The sequence below is a fragment of the Pleurodeles waltl genome, chromosome 11 (genome assembly GCF_031143425.1).
Source record: "Pleurodeles waltl isolate 20211129_DDA chromosome 11, aPleWal1.hap1.20221129, whole genome shotgun sequence".
In the NCBI taxonomy this organism is placed as follows: domain Eukaryota; kingdom Metazoa; phylum Chordata; class Amphibia; order Caudata; family Salamandridae; genus Pleurodeles; species Pleurodeles waltl.
The window spans coordinates 546,197,569-546,215,682 of record NC_090450.1 but is presented as its reverse complement, the minus strand read 5'-3'; the positions used below and the strand labels follow the sequence as shown (position 1 = coordinate 546,215,682).

Here is an 18,114-nt window from a genome sequence, read left to right as displayed (position 1 = left end):
CTCCTGCAGGCGACAGCTGAGTATTACACCTCCCAATGTTGCACACACTGCCAACGAATGTGAAGACTGTACAAGAAAGGACTGTGTCTAAGACTTATAAATGAAACACTCCTCTTCTTCTGACATCAGGCTAAGTCATACTGTTTATGTGCTGGGCTGGGTGTGAATGACAATGCGCTAAAATATGTACAATAAAGCAACTCGTCAATTACTCTGTGTTTATTTAGTACATCTTAAGTGCCTTGTATGGAACAAGATCTTCCACCTGAAGTTAAAAAAAGTATATTATTTAGCATTGTTGATATCCACAGATTCAGATTTCCCAATTTTTACCTTGTATGCTTTTTTACAAAAACTCCCCTATCTCATGAGCTTTACACCATCATTGTGCCCATGAAAATATATACACAACAGAAATATTTACAAAGGAATAGTAACATGAACCTATAAATGTGTGGAGAAGTGAAATCAGCATTGAAAAGCCCATGTGCCTGGTTTGCACTGCCTATGACACAGCCAGTAACCATAGGGCAGCATCTCTGTCCATGCATCTGAAATAGTGAAGTAGAAAATGACTCATGAACTTCACCAATGGCAGGTCAATGGCACAGTGTGTCTGTTTACGATAAGTCAAGGCACTGTATTGAGCTCAGTGCTTGTAACAGATAGCTTGCGGAGCTCAACTAGTTTCAATTGAATTCTCCTTGTCCAATACGTTTCTTTCCTCATAACAGATACCAATATGCGGGGAGGAATATATAGAAAGACGATGCCTTTTCCAGACAGTGTCATCATACAAGAGAAAACTTAAAGTTAGTTTTCAATGCTTCTTTTCTAATTTTATATTTAGAAGTGCAACTTGCGTAAAGACTTTTGTGAATTTATGGAGAATAATTGTCATAAGTATTAACTTTTGCCTAAAAGACTATTCATGTTACAAAGAGCACAGTGCTAAGTTGTTCGTTTTAATCGTAAGGTCTGATTTTCATAATAAACTATCATTTACTGTGCTCGCAGCATTATTCATTATGATATACTTCCCAGCATTGGATCTTCTCTGGCAGAGGCAGAAAGCATGAAGCATATTAACAACTCCTGCTCCGTGCCGTACTCGAGTATTATCAAAGCACTAGTTTCTCAATAGTGGCTCTACAGTGTAGTAGCGATGTGTTAGGTTGTGTTTTGTGCTGCTGTTTTTGTGCTGCATTACTGCAATGTAATTGTGTTGTGTTGTACTGTGATTGTTCACGTTTGTGACTATTTTTCTGTGATATGCTATGTAATGCTTTAATTCTGTGAGTTATGTTGCTTTCAGTATGGTTTTGAGTCATGGCCTGTTGTGTACTTTAGATATATTTACAGTCAAAAGGAGTACATGCCTTTAGACTTCCTGTGACATGCAACCATTTACCACTGTCTTCGGAGGTAAAATAGCACTGATCCAGCTATTTGAGACAACAAGCCCAAAGATGTGGCAGAGAATGTGTCTTAACTTAGCACTCACGGTGCTCACTTTATGGGAAAGGACCCTTTACATTTAAGCTCTGTTAAGCCATCCACCCCCTTCCACATTACTCCCCGATCTCCATTGCCAGCCCTACCTGTCCCAGACATGCTGTACAGCGAGTTGTCCTCCATAGTGACACTGGCAGCTGCAGACTGCTTATGTGATGGCCTCTGCAGGGCATCCTTCGTCGACGGGTCCTTCCCAATCTACACACATAAGTAGCAAAAGGTGAGTATACACCACACGTCACATTTGTATTGTATTGTTGTTTATAAAGTGCTTTCCTAATCCCCTGTGTGGCTCCAAATGCTACTGTATTGCATTAGCACTTATACTGTGCTCTCTTACCACTCATGAGAGTCAAAGTCCTATTATCTCTTTTGGGTATTTCTAAAGCACTTTCCCTCCCCCTTGCAAGCCTAAAGAAGCTTTATTGTATAAGTAGTTATAAGGTACTTTCCTATCCCGGTTATATGTCACATATCTTGCTCATTACCAACATCTAACATTGTATTCCTAGGATAATGTTCTGGGATTGCCTCAAAGTAGTACAGCTGTAGGAAAGTGGCTCTTTTGGCTTGGTTACCCCCATGCACACACACGTTTTGCTTGATATTGATGCTGACTTGACTCAGAGTGTGCTGGGATCCTGCTAACCACGCCCAGCACCAGTGTGCTTTCCCAAAACTGTAACATTGTTTCCACAATTGGCATACCCCAGGCACACAGTTAAGTCCCTTGTAAATGGTGTCCCTGGTGCCAAGGGCCCTATGACCAGGAAAGGTCCCCAAGGGCTTCAGCATGTATTGTCCCACCTCGGGGGACCCCTCGCCAAGCACATGCACACTGCCATTGCAGCTTGAGTGTGCTGGTGGGGAGAGAAAGACAAAGTCGACATGGCATCCCCCTCAGGGTGCCATGCACACAACACACTGCCAGTGGCATAGGTAAGTCACCACTCTAGCAAGCTTTACAGCCCTAAATCAGGGTGCTCTATACCACAGGTGAGGGCATAGTTGCATGAGCAGTATGCCCCTACAGTGTCTAAGTCCATTCTTAGACATTGTAAGTGCAGTGTGGCCATACTGAGTATATGGGCTGGGAGTTTACCACTGTGAACTCCACAGCTCCATAATGGCTTCACTGAAGTCTGGGAAGTTTGGTATCAAACTTCTCAGCACAATAAACCCACACTGATGCCAGTGTTGGATATATTCAAAAATGCACCCAGCGGGCATCTTAGAGAGGCCCCCTGTATTTTAGCCAAACTTCTAGTGCAGGATTGATGGTCTGTTCCAGCCTACCACTTGCAGGTGAGTTTCTGACCACACGGGGTGAAAGCCTTTGTGCTCTCTGAGGCCAGAAACAAAGCCTGCACTGGGTGGAGGTACTTCACACCTTCTCCCTGCAGGAACTGTAACACCTGGCAGTGAGCCTCAAAGGCCCAGGCCTCTTGTGACAGAGCCACAGGTCACTCCAGCTAGTGGAGATGCACGCCCTCTGGACAAAGCCCCACTTTTGGAGGCAAGTCCGGTGGGAAAATTTGGGAAAACAAGGAGGCATGACCATTTCAGCTGGGACCACTCTTAAGGTGTTCAGAGCTGAAGTAACCCCCTCCTTGCAAAATCCTCCATCTTGGTTTGAAGGAAAGGGACCAATAGGGTTAGGTCTGTTTCCCCCCTCCCCAAAGGGACTGGACACCGGAAAGGGTGTAGTCACCCTCAGGGACAGTAGCCATTGGTTACTGCCCTCTGACCCCTGTAAAACCGCTAAATTCCGGATTCAAGGGCTCCCCTGAACCTAGCTTATCAGATTCCTGGTGACCTCAAGAAGACAACAAGAAGAAAGAAGAAGGACTGTTAAGCTGACGTGAAGCAATGAAGACTGAAGACACCAACTGACTTGGCCCAAGCCCTACAGTCCTGTCTCCAGCTTCTGAAGTGCTCCTACAAGAAGGCAATGCATCCTGCAGGACCAGCAACCTCTTAAAAGCCTCAAGAGTACTGCCTGCACCCCAGAAGACCAAGATCTCACGTGGACAGCGGCCCTGCCCAAAAAGAAACTCCAACAAAGGACTCCAGAGCTGCCCCGGATCCACGAGTCCTACCCACTCTGCACCTGACACCCACGGCCCGTGTCCACGTGGCTCAACCGACTAGAGCTGGTCCCCAGGGGATTCTGACCTAGTGCCCACACTGGGTTGACTCCTCCTGTCCAGCATGATGACGCCTGCAGCCTAAATCCAGAGGACCCCCTGACCCAGAGAGAACTGGACGAATATTCCAGATGCCAAAAGATTACCCTGCACCTGCAGCCCATTGGCCTTGGGGAATCTGACCTCTTGTGCAGCAACGTTCAGCAGGTGGCCCTCCTCCTCATCCCACCTGTGGTTTTCCTAAAGAGACCTCCTGGACCCAGTCTGCAACCTACTTGTGACCCCCGGGGTCTCCCCCTAGACAAAAGCATTGGTAGCCCAAAGCGGTGTTTACACCCTGCAACCAGCCGCCCCTGCACCACTGTGGGCATGTGTTTGATGCCAACCTGTGCCCCCCCACCCGGTGCTCACCTAAGCCCCCCAGGTCTGCCCTCCAAAGATACGGGTACTTACCTGCAAGCAAGTAGGACTCCATTGTAAAACTTTCATTATCATTGACCTCTGCACCCCGCCAGCCGTGTGTTGCTGGTGGTGGGTGTTTGGGGTTAACCTGAACCCCGACCTGTGGATGTCCTAACCCCCAGACACTGCAATTATACGTCTTGTACTTACCTGGAAACTATGCTAACTTTTCTTCCTCCTAGAACTGTGTTTGAACATTGCAGTGTCAACTTTGAAAACAGATATTTGCAATTTTCTCGAAAACCGTTTAACCTGCCAAATTGAAACAAAGTGGTGTTGATACATATGTCTGATACTTACAAATGTACTTACCTGCAAACTGAATCTTGTGCTTCTAGAAATAAAGTAACAAAAAATATTTTTGCTATATAAAAACAATTGGCTTGGAGTTAGTCATTGAGTGTGTGCTTCATTTATTTAGTGTACAACAAATGCTTTGCACTACCCACTGATAAGCCTAACTGCTCGACCACCCTACCACAAAAGAGTGCATTAGTATTATCTACTTTAGCCTCCATTAAGCCTCTGGGGAACCCATGGACTCTGTGCACCCTATATCTCATTCTGATACAGTATTTACAGAGCCAGCTTCCTACAGCAGCATTCTAATAGCTTGGATTTGACACACTACAGTGTAGTATTCCTCTGTGAATGTGGTGGATTGGGAGCTCATTAGGGCAGTATTTGTATGTTCATGAAGTGGATTTGGTACAATGCACTGGAGCATTTGACGAATAATTTTGTGCTTCTTACACAGTATAATGCATTGTTTCAAGGTTCTTACAGTTGTTCTGGGACACTGCCGTACAGCATGCCCATGAAATTGTATGGAGTTGGTAAATGAAGGACGGTTTTTCTATAGATTACTATAGGAATAGTTCACTATAATTTGGCATGCAAGTTCATTCATATTTAATATTGTCAATTAAAACTTTTCTTGTTTTTCAATTCAAACATTACAAACACAATCATCACATAACTTACTCAACTGTTAGCTTAATTATATTCATAAAATGTATCAAACATTAAAAATACAGTAAACCAGAGTCTAAAAAATGTGTGGCCAAATGTTACACTGAACAATCCTTTGCAAACCACAATATCTCTCCACCACATCCACAAATGTATTCAAAAAGTCAACCAAGTGTAAGTCTATTACAGTACAAAGAAATGCATTAATGTGATAATGCTGGACATTGGCAGAATGTGACACGGATGACCTAAGTGCTGAACTTGACTTGGCATGTTCTAATACCGTTTCCTTAGGTAAAACTATGGATTTGCCACAGGCCTTTAGTTACTAAGGCCCATATTTATACTTTTTTTAGCACCGCATTTGCGCCAATTTTTGCGTCAAAAAGTGGCGCAAAAACGGCGCTAAAAAAGTATAAATATGGGCCTAAGAGTTTCATGGGTGCTCGTACAACGCTGTGCAATTTCGCACTGCGCCGCAGGCTTTTTTAATGGAAAGTAAACTGATGTAATGCGTTGCATCATTTTGTGCCAAGCGAACAGCTGCACAAACGCTTAGCAAACAATACCCTCTCCCCAGTCTTGTTGAATTCCTATGGTACTGATAGGGATTTGCACATAATATTTTGGGACTATCTTCTACTTCTTTCCTTTATAACTTCTTAAAATGCTGGTTGAGGATTAGCAACTAGCTGAAATTGAGCTTGAAGGTGGTAACGCCTTTTTGGTGCTTTTGTAACCAGCCGTCAAGAACAACGTATACAAATGAGAAGTTTTGCCAATTTGGAATGTGTACCAGATTATCCTATTTCGTGGGAGGTTTGCACAAGTCCGTTAAAAAACAAGTTCTAAAACACTTATTTCCAATTTATGTCTGTAAACTTCCAGACATGAGTGCACGGGAATCACCTTCTTAGATTCTTTGTCACGGTTTAGTTTATTTAGAAAGTTTAGCTAGTTTAGACTAGTTAGCTGTGGGACGGATGCAGTGGCGGCCGGCAGCTTTAGGAGGGAGGGGGGCGGGCGGGGCACACACACGCACACAGACACACTCATTCTTTCACACACAGACACGCACACACGCACATCCATTAACAACACTCATACCATTCAAACATGCACACACGCACCAAACATTCATTTTAAAACATCACACACACTCATTCTTTCACACATGCACGCACGCACATCCATTAACAACATTCATACCATTCAAACAGGCACGCAATCAATCAATCAATCAATCATGGTATTTATAAAGCGCGCTATGTACCCGTCAGGGTTTCGAGGCGCTGAGGGGGGGGGGGCGCTGCTGGATTAGCGGTCGAAGAGCCAGGTCTTGAGGAGCCTTCTGAATGTGAGGAGGTCCTGGGTCTGGCGAAGAGATGTGGGGAGAGAGTTCCAGGTCTTGGCGGCGAGGAAGGAGAAGGATCTGCCGCCGGATGTCTTGCGCTGGATTCGGGGTACGATGGCGAGGGCGAGGTTGGCGGATCGGAGTTGACGTGTTGGCGTGTAGAAGTTGAGTCTGGTGTTGAGGTAGGAGGGTCCGGTGTTGTGAAGTGCCTTGTGAGCGTGGGTCAGGAGTTTGAAGGTTATCCTCTTGTCTACCGGGAGCCAGTGGAGTTCCTTTAGGTGAGGGGAGATGTGACTTCGGCGAGGTATGTTGAGGATCAGTCGGGCGGAGGCATTTTGGATACGTTGGAGGCGTTTGATGTCTTTGGTTGGTATGCCTGTGTAGAGTGCGTTGCCGTAGTCAAGTCTGCTGCTGACGAGGGCCTGGGTCACCGTCTTTCTGGTTTCTGTTGGAATCCACTTGAAGATTCTGCGGAGCATTCGAAGGGTGTTGAAACAGGAGGAGGAGACGGCGCTGACCTGTTTGGACATGGTGAGGGCGGAGTCCAGGATGAAGCCGAGGTTTCTTGCGTGGCTGGCAGGGGTGGGTGGGAGTCCGAGGACGGAGGGCCACCATGAGTCGTTCCAGGCCGAGGGAGTGCGTCCGAGGATGAGGACTTCCGTCTTGTCGGAGTTGAGTTTCAGGCGGCTGTTGTTCATCCAATCGGCGATGGATTTTAGTCCCTCGTGGAGGTTTGTTTTGGCGGTGAGCGGGTCTTTGGTCAGGGAGAGGACGAGCTGGGTATCGTCGGCGTAGGAGATGATGCTGAGGTGGTGTTGGCGGGCCAGTTGAGCGAGGGGGGCCATGTAGACGTTGAACAACGTGGGACTGAGGGAGGATCCTTGGGGGACGCCGCAGATGAGGTTGGTGGCTTTGGAGCGGAAAGGGGAGAGACGGACTCACCAAACATTCAATTTGGAACATCACACACATACACACACACACTTACCTTCGGCCTTCAGATCCCAGGAGGGTTGGGACTGCTGCCTTCCCTCATTGGCTGACCTTAGGTCAGCCAATGAGGGAAGGCAGCAGTCCCAGCCTCGTCACAGAGTGGGATGGGGTCAGTGAGACTGCTGACCCCACCCCACTCTGTGAGAAGTGTCACTGATTGACACTCGCCCTGGGCGCTTCAGGGCTTAAACTGAAGCGCCCAGGGAGAGTGTCAATTGGTGACGCTTTCCTCGTCACCCAGGGGAGGGCCTCGAGGCACTTTTGCTGGGCTGAGGAGGTCACGCCCATAGGAGCTGTGATCTCCTCAGCCCAGCAAAGTTCAGCTAAGGCAGCCAGGAGTCTGCGCAAATCGCGCATGTCTGCTCCTGGCTGCCTGACCTGAACATGAAGAGTGTCTGTCAGGCTGACCTTTGTTCAGCCTGACAGACACTCTTCATGGGGGGCAAAAGGTGGGGGGGCGTGGCCCCTCCGCCCTAAAGGATGGGCCGCCACTGGACGGATGCAAATTAAAGGTCATCTTCTAGCTGTTTCACACCAAATGTTCTGCCACTATCACACCAACATCATCAAGACTACTAATGATGGATAGATGAATGGATGGATGGATGGATGGATGGAGAGCTCAAAGGTGCAGAGTTCCCACACAACAAGTAATCTCAAATTCAAGTGGTAATTCCTATTTCAACATGAATCACGATTTATAAATTTCTCATAATGATGGCCTTAAGTATGTGAAATTACAGTGAATGCATTTGAATTATGCTTTCAGTTACTACAATCTTATCTAGTTACATTTCTTTTCGATGCCTTTACTTCTGACTACGATCAGAGTCGAAACATTTCCAGACACTCACCTTGAAGGCCAGTTCACACAGGTGACCAGTCCAGGCAGCCTGCTCAGTGCTCTCTGCAGCCATCAGGTACATGCGGTCCGTGGTCTCCAGCAGGAAGGGGCTGGTTCCCCGTGGGCTGCTCTCACAGTTGGCTTCGGACACCCGCACACAGTCACTAAGCTTGATCACCTTCTTGGTCTCTGACTTCTTCATCTTCTCAGGTGGATTGGTGCCCTCAACAAGCTCCAGGCGGGCGATTGAGCAGACACTGTTTCCATACAGGAGGGCCCAGACTTTCTTCCATTTCTGAGGAAAGAGGCAGAGAACAAGTTGGAACAAGAGACATTAAGGTCTCCCAGAAGTGGTAGAGGGCATGTATAGAGATACCTTTCTAGAGACAAACAAAAGGTAATCTCCACTAGAGATCATGTGCAAACCTATATTACTCAGCTGCAACATTTAGGGGGCGGCTCATTTCGGACGAAATCAAAGAGCTGAGCACCTGAGCTAGGATGTATGTCTTAGCTCAATTACAAGCCCTTATTCTATACCCGTATACGTCTGGTGGGTGAGATACGGGACAGTGTCCCCACACTATACTGATAGTATGCCTTCTATGTCTATCAGCCGTGGCGATTTTCTGCTTCTGATTGGTCTTTCTTTCCTTACCATCTTTACGTACGCAGGACCACTTGTGACCCAGAAACAGGAGAAGACTGGGACAAGGTAGAGGGGAAGCAGCTGAGATCGTTGCTTAGAAAGGACATGTGTTTGAGGGATGTTCTCAGCATTAGATGGCACAGAGTATAGGAAAGAGAACTATCTTCGATCAAAGAGCAAACCTGAAACAACAGGGTGGCAACACCAACAGATCTTAATTCCTCAGGGTGAAAAACCTTAATTCACAATGGTTGGTGGGGGGCTCTGTGGGGGAAACTGGGTTGTTCTGGTAAGCTTTAGGATGGCATGAGATGTTTAGTGCCCTATGTACAACAGAGGCCTATTCATAACCAGAGCTCGTCCATAGTCCTGCACCGTCTCCTCCTCCTTTCTATCCCCAGGTGCTGTTTATCATTCCTCTATCTCCTCCTCTTCCTCTGTCACCAAGCTGAGATACGCGCCTTAGCTCCCTACTGTCACTAAACTTTACATGGAAGCCTCCCCTTTATTGCCAGGGGATTAGTCACATCTGTTCAATGAGCCACCCTCTGGTTCTCAACGATTCCATCTGATAATAAAGTAAAGGCCACATGATGCGGATGAGACCATTAAACTGTGGGTATCAAGGCACGAACGAGCCTGTCATGGAATCTAACATCCTGTGGGAATTGTCCTTACTAGTTACGCAGTAAACTAAACTTATACCATGACTTGGTACTGAGAATTGCCAGCCTTCATTACCTGGATACAAAGAGGCACCTTAGAAAGGGTTGTATGGCTACTTAAATTGACAATTACCCTACATAGTGTATTCATGCCTTTTGACTCCCTCCTGGCGACTGCACCCCTTGGCCTGGTTACCAAATGCAGAGCCTTGAGAAAGTCTTGTGATGGCACAAAAAAATTCTATTAACTTTTGGTTCAAAGCTATGGTATCATGCAGCTGAAACATTCTATGTGAATGGGACACTTATCAAATACAAGTTCAAATGAAAAAAGGCAAGAAACCTGTAGCTACTATGGAGCCACATTTGATTATAGACAGTAAGAAATGAATGGGTCTGCTGTTGCTCCTGTCTTAAATTTCTTGCATCTGATAGTGTCTGAGGCTCTGTGTCCAAAGGAAGACTTTGAAGAGTTAAGTTGAGAAGAACAGTTAAATTGTAAAATTTGGAAAAATGTCATGATGCATTCCTCCTCATTGATAGCGTTCAAAGGTGCGAGAAACTATACTAAGGGGCATATTTAAGAGCCGCTAGCACCATTCTAACACCACATTAGCATCATTTTTTTTTACGCTAATGTGGTGTTAGAAGGCCAAAAACGCTGCACCATATTTACAAAGCGGCACAATGCATGCATTGCGCAACTTTGTAAACCTTTGCACTACAATATGCCTGCGGCAGGCATCATATATGCAAAGGAGGGGTTAGGGGGGCCAAAAAAATGGCGCAAAGAAATCTAAGAAATTTCTTTACGTAATGTTTTCTCTACTTTTAACGACTGCTCAGAGCAAACGTTAAAAGGAGACTTCCATTGGTTACAATAGGCCTCTGGGTTCTTTGCAGGATTGACGTCACATTTTTTGTCGGTAATCCTGCAAGGCGCCAGACTAGTGTCAAAAAGGCTGATGCTAGTCCCCTTACTACCGCCACGGTGCGCCATGTATTTTAAATATGATGCACACAGCCAGTCAGCATGCCAATGAGGTAGATCAGTTGCATGTGCTATTATGCATCCATCTATTGTCCACAGTCGTCACCTCATGCTTGAACAGCATAGAAGATGCCAGAAGATGGTAACGTAACTGAACTTCTCCTGACCAAGTGTCTTCTTTTAGCAGGAGAGGATCCATCCTCCTTCCCTAAATCCTCCACTGCTTCTTCCCATCTCCTTTGCAACAGGGAGCAAAAGCCACAGAACAGACCACGACAAGGATGTGGTACTGCAAAGTACCCAGAATGGGGCATGTGAAGCCGACAAATTGAAGGTAAGTAAATAAAGTCTTGAATACAATCAGTGTGTCTTTGTGTGTGTACGTAAATGCATGCAAGTGTGTTGGCCCTGGTATACTGGGGTTAATTCCTGTCATGCTATGTGTATCCATAGCACAATGATGCTCTCCTTAGGTAAATGACCAATTTTTGGCCTACTGTAGGCATCTAATGCATGATAGTGCCCAACCGTGGTATAATGCAGGCCTGAGGATTATAGTGGTCATTTTGTGAATATTTTGGCCATCTAAATAAAGCGTGTTAGTGATATATGGGTTTGCAAACTCAAATCTATCTGTTTTTGGCAGAAGTATATATGAGTACTTTATGAAAATAATGTTGATGTTGAACGGGTATGTTCTAGGTGTTTTTTCAAAATACCAAATTCCATCCATATGTATCAATGAGCTAGAGACAAAATAGCAGTTGTAATCCATTGAAAAGTTACTGTCCCCAAAGTTGGGGTGGTAACCCATTCACAAAAGGTAAGTAGCCCTTTGGGTGCCCCATTCTAGGGGCAGTGCCTGATGGGCTGGTCTGACAGGTCAGTGCGTGGGCTGCATTTGTGCTATTTGCGGGCCTGTTTTATGGTCTGCTGCACGTTTTTACTGTTGTTTTCCCTGATATTAAAACAAACATTGCCTGCAGTAAGCTCAAATCCATTGTCTTTGTACCTTGCAAGACACTTACACAGTCTCTTTACAAGTTCAAAACTGCCCCAATTTACAAACATGGGACACCTTTTTAGCTTTAAAATTCAGTAATGGACACAACTTTGTATTTTGGAGCCCGGGCCTACTTTTTGTCTCAGTTTGACCCTGACCCTCCCCTTTGTGAATTTAAAAGAAAAATGTGTTTGGCAGTAGGCAGTGGTCCTCCAGGACAATCGCAAACTCTTAAAAAAACAAACAAAAAAAAATAAACTTTTCTTTTAAACGCAGTTCGGTTTCCTTCAGGGGAAAAAGAGCTGCATTTAAAAAAAGTTTACTTTATTGAAAGGCGTTCTCAGACATGGTGACCTGCAGATCCGACAGACAGACTACCATCCTTTTGTCATATTATCAGATTGTATGAATGCAAGGAGAGCTAGGCCAAACCTCAACCTCAACCTACTCATGAAGCATTACGCAACCATGAAACCTCACCCTACTCGTGAAGCCTTAACCAACCACACACTTGATAAGTGACTAGAGACCCAAACCGAGATCCAAAGATGTTATACCATCTCAAATTCTCCGAAAAGGCAACATATTTCTATAGTTAAAGTGAAAAAAGTGACTCCATAGCACCAGTAGCAGATACACTGCAAATTTTGTGTTTTGTTTGGATAAGGAAAATAAGATGTCTATTTCATGTGCATTGTATGTAATATGTGTATGTCTTTCTAGGTTTAGATGTGTAGTAATTATGACATGTGTAGCAAACAACACAAAATGTACTGTTTGCTGGAGCTGAAGGTGTAAATTATTGTGAACAATAGATACTCATTTTATCAACTTCAGAAGAATGAAAGTTTGAGTTCACCCTTCAAGAATTCAACCTTATGAAGGTAGGTACATAATAAACCTTGGAGGAGTTGTTTTTCAGCTTAACCATTTGAATAGGATTTCGATCTGTGATCTTCTATTTATATAGCTTGTTCTGCACTAGGCACATTAACACTCCGAGTATCTGAGTAACTACAGTGTGAACGCTAACTCACTGTGCCTCTTTACCAGCAGTTACACGAAACTGGAAAGGAAGTTCAGTTGGTACATGTTTTTACAGCAAGCGCCAAAGAAGTTATGGACAACAAAGCTTTACATCTTTCTATGGTCGATAAAATAAGTAACGCCTAATTGGGAATGGTAGCATTTATAATATACACTAAAGTGAAACTTCTAGAATGTGGTGCTAAACACCATGTGAAAAGGCAACTAAATGTTTATATGTATATGCATCTGTATATGCATTTACAATGTTTGAAAAATACCCAGCTAAGGAGCATGTCATTTTTATTCAAGTGGGTGAGCTATAAAGTAGTTTTTATGTGAAATGTGCCGAGTACATTCGCTAGTACAGTGTTCACCCCGTTGTTGACTCAAGTTTGATACATAATTCATGGTTACATAAATTATCACTATTTTGAAAAATATGTACACCAAATTAATGTACACATACATATAAATATATATATATATATATATACATACAGGTGGACTAGCTATTATATTTAAGCAAACAATAAATCTCATCAAAACTGACAACATTTCCATACAGGGTTCTAAGGCCCTCATTACCAGATGCAACCCTTCACCTACTTTCTCCTGTAACTTCCTCCTCTTTTACAGACTACCACCTAGCAATGCAACATTCCCAGACACGGGGGAACACAGTGGCCGACTAGGGCTCGGCAGGAGCACCCGCCCGGGGAGAGCTGCATTACGGCCGTATTCCGACCAGATCAGCGCCGCCATGATCATCCAGGGGTGCGGTAATGTGTAACGGGTATTACGGACCCCTCCACCCCTCTTTTCCTATCTTATTGGTGGCACTAACCTTCATGGGGGCTCCTGGGGCTTTTCCTTGGCGGATTTCGGTGGCGCTTCGGTGTCAACGCGCGGCTCGTTGGAGACCCTGCAGAGGACGGCTGGGGCAGAGCCAGCACAAGTCGCTTGCTGAGTTTGGAGCCTGCAATGAAGGAAGCAGATGCCTGAAACTGCTGAGAGTGGCAGGGGAAGGCAAGAAGGTCCTTCCACAGTTATTGGAGATGCCAGCTCAAAGTTTAGATGGTGAGTTGAGTAAAGGAGCTGATAATAAGGCGCAACCTGTGAAACGTATGAAGAAGGGTGGCTCGGAGAGACAATTGCTGAGGCCCGGCGTACTCGCAGCGTGCAGGAGAGGGAAGGAGGCCTAAGGTCAGGGCCAGAACTGATGAAAGTAAGGGCTTCTGTTAAAACAGTTCAACCTTGTTTAAAGAATGTGTTAACAAAGGCTCCCTACCCCAAAAATGCACTGAAGTCACCGGTAACGAGAGTGGCAGCAGAGAAATCTCTAACGGAAGACAAGAGTTTACTAATTAAAAATTCAAAGAGAATCATGCCCTCCTTAAGGTCGTATTTTAAATCCTGGACAGAGATGAATGAGCTTCTTACAGAAGGTAAGATGAAGCAATTAAGCTTAATTGAGTGTGGAAGCGAGGTAAGGAGGATGGATTTGGAGAATACAGTTTCATTGGAGCTACCCATTTGTGCCCCAGCCGCCCCGTTAATGATTCTGATGCAATGTGGAGGTCCCGCAGATGTAGGGGAAGGTTTCCTCTGACTTGAGTGATGTGGCAGAGCATGAAGAGGGCGGTGGAGTATCCCAAAGGCCACAGAAGCCCAGAGAGTTGGAGGATTCGGAAGTTGTGGCCAGTGGTCCTGGGGGTTGGGATTTGGTTCAAACAACTATCACTCAATTATCACAGGAGATCAAGGATCGCTTTGCAATTTCCGAGGCAAATCAGAGTGGGATCCAAATGACATGCTCCAGTTTAGAAGCCAAAATTGAGAAGTTGGCTCAGCGTATACAGGACTTGGAGGAGGGGTTGGAGTCTCTCCAAACAGTGGTCCAGGAAAACTCCTAGGAGGTATCACACCTTAAGTCTAAACTTGAGAATTGAAAATAATGCCAGACAGAACAATATTAGGATTTTAGGCGTGAAGAAGGGCTTGGAAGGCGCAGATATAAAAACATTTGTGATTAACCTTCTGAAAAATTATTTTTCACATGATATCTGGATGGATAATCTTACAGTGGAAATCCAGCGAGTGCACAGGGATCCGTTTAAACAACATTCTTGGCAGAAGAGCCCACGGAAGATTATAGTGAATTTTCTCTCATATTCTGTGAAAGAGACGTTTTTGGGGTTGGCCCTTAAGGCTGGCTCTTTACAAGCTCCCGGAGCTACTTTCAGGATTAGATCGGACATTGCTAAAGAGACCGCAGGTAGACAGTGGGAAATGGGAAAGAGGTTAGAGGATTTGAAGAAATTGGGTGCCACAGCGCAATTGAGATTTCCGGCTATCCTGAAAGTTATGGGGCAAAACAAGATGTACTATTTTCTGAAACCTGCAGAGGTGGATAGTTTTATTTCTCAGATAGCGAAGGAGGGGTGCCCTAGTAGTAATTAAGTATGGAGATTTGATGTAGGCTCTCCCACGGGGTTGGGTGGAACTGGCAGATGGATATGCCTAGTAAGAGATAGGAGGGTTCCCCTGTGGTGGGCACGTGTGATGGGGTGCATTGAAAAAAAAGGAAAAAAAAATGAATGTCCTCAATTTAAGGCAGGTGACCAGTCAGATATTTCCTAGGGAGATTATTGGCCCGACTGAATTCTTCCCAGGTAGTTTTTGTGGGTATAGGAGCCAGTGCATGTTAGATTGGGCTGAATGGCTTTACATCAGGAAAAACAAATGAAATTGTGGGCCATTTTCTGTTGGAATGTCAATGGCCTTAGGGTTGTTAAAAGACGTTGATTGATTTTGCAATATCTAAAAGATTGTGAGGCCCAGATTTTGATGTTACAAGAGACTCACCTTTTAAGGAAGGAGTGTAAAGATCTTTTTTCCAAGCTAGGATGGGTGGATACTATAATTGCAACAGATCAATTGTGTTGCTCTAAAGGAGTGGCTCTGGTTCTTGAAGCAAACTCTGGGGTCAGCCTAATTCAGTGTAAGATAGATGAGGCAGGGCGTTGGATAATTGCGGAGATAAAGGTCCACGAGGTTTATACACTTTAGTTAGTTATTACGGGCCAAATGTGGATGACACTACCTTTATGTCCCAGTTGTTTGATAACCTTCTTATGTTTAAAGCTCCAATTATTTTAGGGGGTGATTTAAATGTTCTATTGGAAAATGCCTTAGATAGGTCATCGGAAAGAATATTAATTAATTCACCACAAATGAGAAGGTGCTGGCTGGATAGGATGGATAACTTTGACCTCTGTGATGTTTTGCGAGGATTAAGAGGGAATAGTAGGGAGTATACCTCTCATAACAAAAAGAATGGTCACTACTCCAGACTAGACTACTTTTTGGTAGAAAGAAAAGTGATGGAGAGAGTTACTGATCTGGATCAGATGCCCATCAATTTATCGGACCATTCGGCCTTATTGTTAAAGATTCAGCAGATGGAGGGATAGACAGAAAGGAGATGGACAATAGATAGAAGAATGTTGGGGCAGTCTCAGTTATTTTATAGAATATCCCAGCAGTCACAAGAGTTTTTTTTCCTGGAATATGGCATCAGCTCCACTTTGGGTGGCATGGGATACTTACAAGGCTTGGCTAAGGGGTTAGATAACTAGTTTAGCAGATCATTTGGTCAAGCAGGAGAAGTTACAACAAGTTGAATTGGAGGCGGGGATTGCAAGGGTTGAAGAGGAATTAAAGGCTGACTCTCTTAGTGAGGCAGGGAGGGATGTAGCATTAGAGCATTTAGAAGAATTACAGTTAAAATTCCACACTATGCTTGAGGATAACGTGGCTCAGCATTGGGAAGCCAGCAGAGCGCGTAATATCATTCATGGGGAAAGCTGTGGTAAACTGCTGGCTTTGAAAAGTAGATTGGAGGGGCGCCAGAATAATATTAGGAAGGTTATGAATCATGGTGTAGGTGCGCTGGTTGAGGATAACCCCAGAATAATTGCTGCATTCAAATCTTTTTTTCAGGAACTTTATAAAGAGGACTTAGGGCCAGATGAGCAAGGGTTTAGCGAGTCGCAAACAGTGAAAATCGGCGTTTGCGAGTCGCTAAAGCCTCATTGCTATGTAGAAATGCTTTTTGCGAGTCGGAACCGAATCGCAAAATGCATTTCCGACTCGCAAATAGGAAGGGGTGTTCCCTTCCTATTTGCGACTCGCAATGCTATGTATTTTCATTTGCGACCGCGATTGCGGTCGCAAATGAAAGCGCAGTTACCATCCACTTGAAGTGGATGGTAACCCAGGCGCAAACGGGAAGGGGTCCCCATGGGACCCCTTCCCCTTTGTGTCTGGAACAAAAAATGATTTTTCAGAGCAGGCAGTGGTCCAAGGGACCACTACCTGCCCTGAAAAATACCGAAACTAAAGGTTTCGTTTTTTTTTTTCAAAGTGCAGCTCGTTTTCCTTTAAGGAAAACGGGCTACACTTTGAAAAAAAAAGACTGCTTTATTTAAAAGCAGTCACGGACATGGTGGTCTGCTGTCTCCAGCAGGCCACCATCCCCGTGAGTGCCCTGAATCGCTATGGGGTCGCAAATTGCGACCCACCTCATTAATATTAATGAGGTGGGTCTTTGCGACCCCATAGCGATTCGCAGAAGGTGTCTGAGACACCTTTCTGCATTCCAAATTGCGAGCTGCAATTTGCGAGTCGCTGGGACTCGCAAATTGCAAGTCGCAATTTGGAAGTTTGCTACATCTGGCCCTTAGTCCCTGATTTAGGGGTAATAGAGGTATGGCTTGGGCGGAAGCATCTCCCAAGACTATCGAGGGGGAATGCACAATTCTTGAGTCAAGAAATATCGGGTAGTGAGATTTTAGCTGCTCTCTAAAGAGAACAAAGAAAGGGAAAGCAGCGGGTCCCAATGGGATACTTAGTGAGCTATATGTAGTAATGGAAGAAGTCATCATTCCTGTATGAGAGCAGTTCTTTACTGCTATATTGTTCGGGGATTCTCCTGTCTCGAATTCTTGGAATGATGCAATAATCTCTCTGTTGTTGAAACCGGGCAAGAACCCCCTGGAATGTCACTCTTATCGCCCAATATCATTACTTAACTGCGATTACAAGGTCTTTTCCAGTATTTTAGGAGGCCGTCTGAATAAAGTGGTGGGTCTCTTGATACACCAGGACCAGTAGGGATTTTTGCCAGACAGAAATATAAGAGATCTTAATCATTTCTTGATAGGTGCCATTGATTTGGCTATAGCCTTGAATATTCCTCTGGCTGTCGTAACAGTGGATGCTGCCAAAGCATTCGCTTGTGTGAATTGGAAATATCTTAGGGTGGTTTTAGCTCATTTTGGAATCGGTCAGCCCATAATTAATGCTTTGACAAAGATATATAGTGCTCCATCTGCGAAAATCTTTGTTAATGGCATTTTGTCGCCAAATGTCGAGCTAGGAAGAGGGACCAGACAAGGGTGCCCTCTTTCCCCAATCCTTTTTGATCTA

At 44.8% G+C, this 18,114-nt stretch overlaps 1 protein-coding gene across 1 annotated transcript in view; it reads right to left on the bottom strand.

Annotated features, from left to right (window-relative positions):
• The window catches only part of DOK2 (docking protein 2), a 90,657-nt gene that overhangs the window by 19,155 nt on the left and 53,388 nt on the right, over positions 1 to 18,114 (bottom strand). The window contains exons 2-3 of the mRNA XM_069213994.1: positions 8,298 to 8,582; positions 1,602 to 1,713 (exon numbers count right to left, since the gene is read on the bottom strand). Of these exons, the coding sequence (XP_069070095.1) occupies positions 1,602 to 1,713; positions 8,298 to 8,582 (397 nt within the window). The remainder of the gene's footprint in view (positions 1 to 1,601; positions 1,714 to 8,297; positions 8,583 to 18,114) is intronic.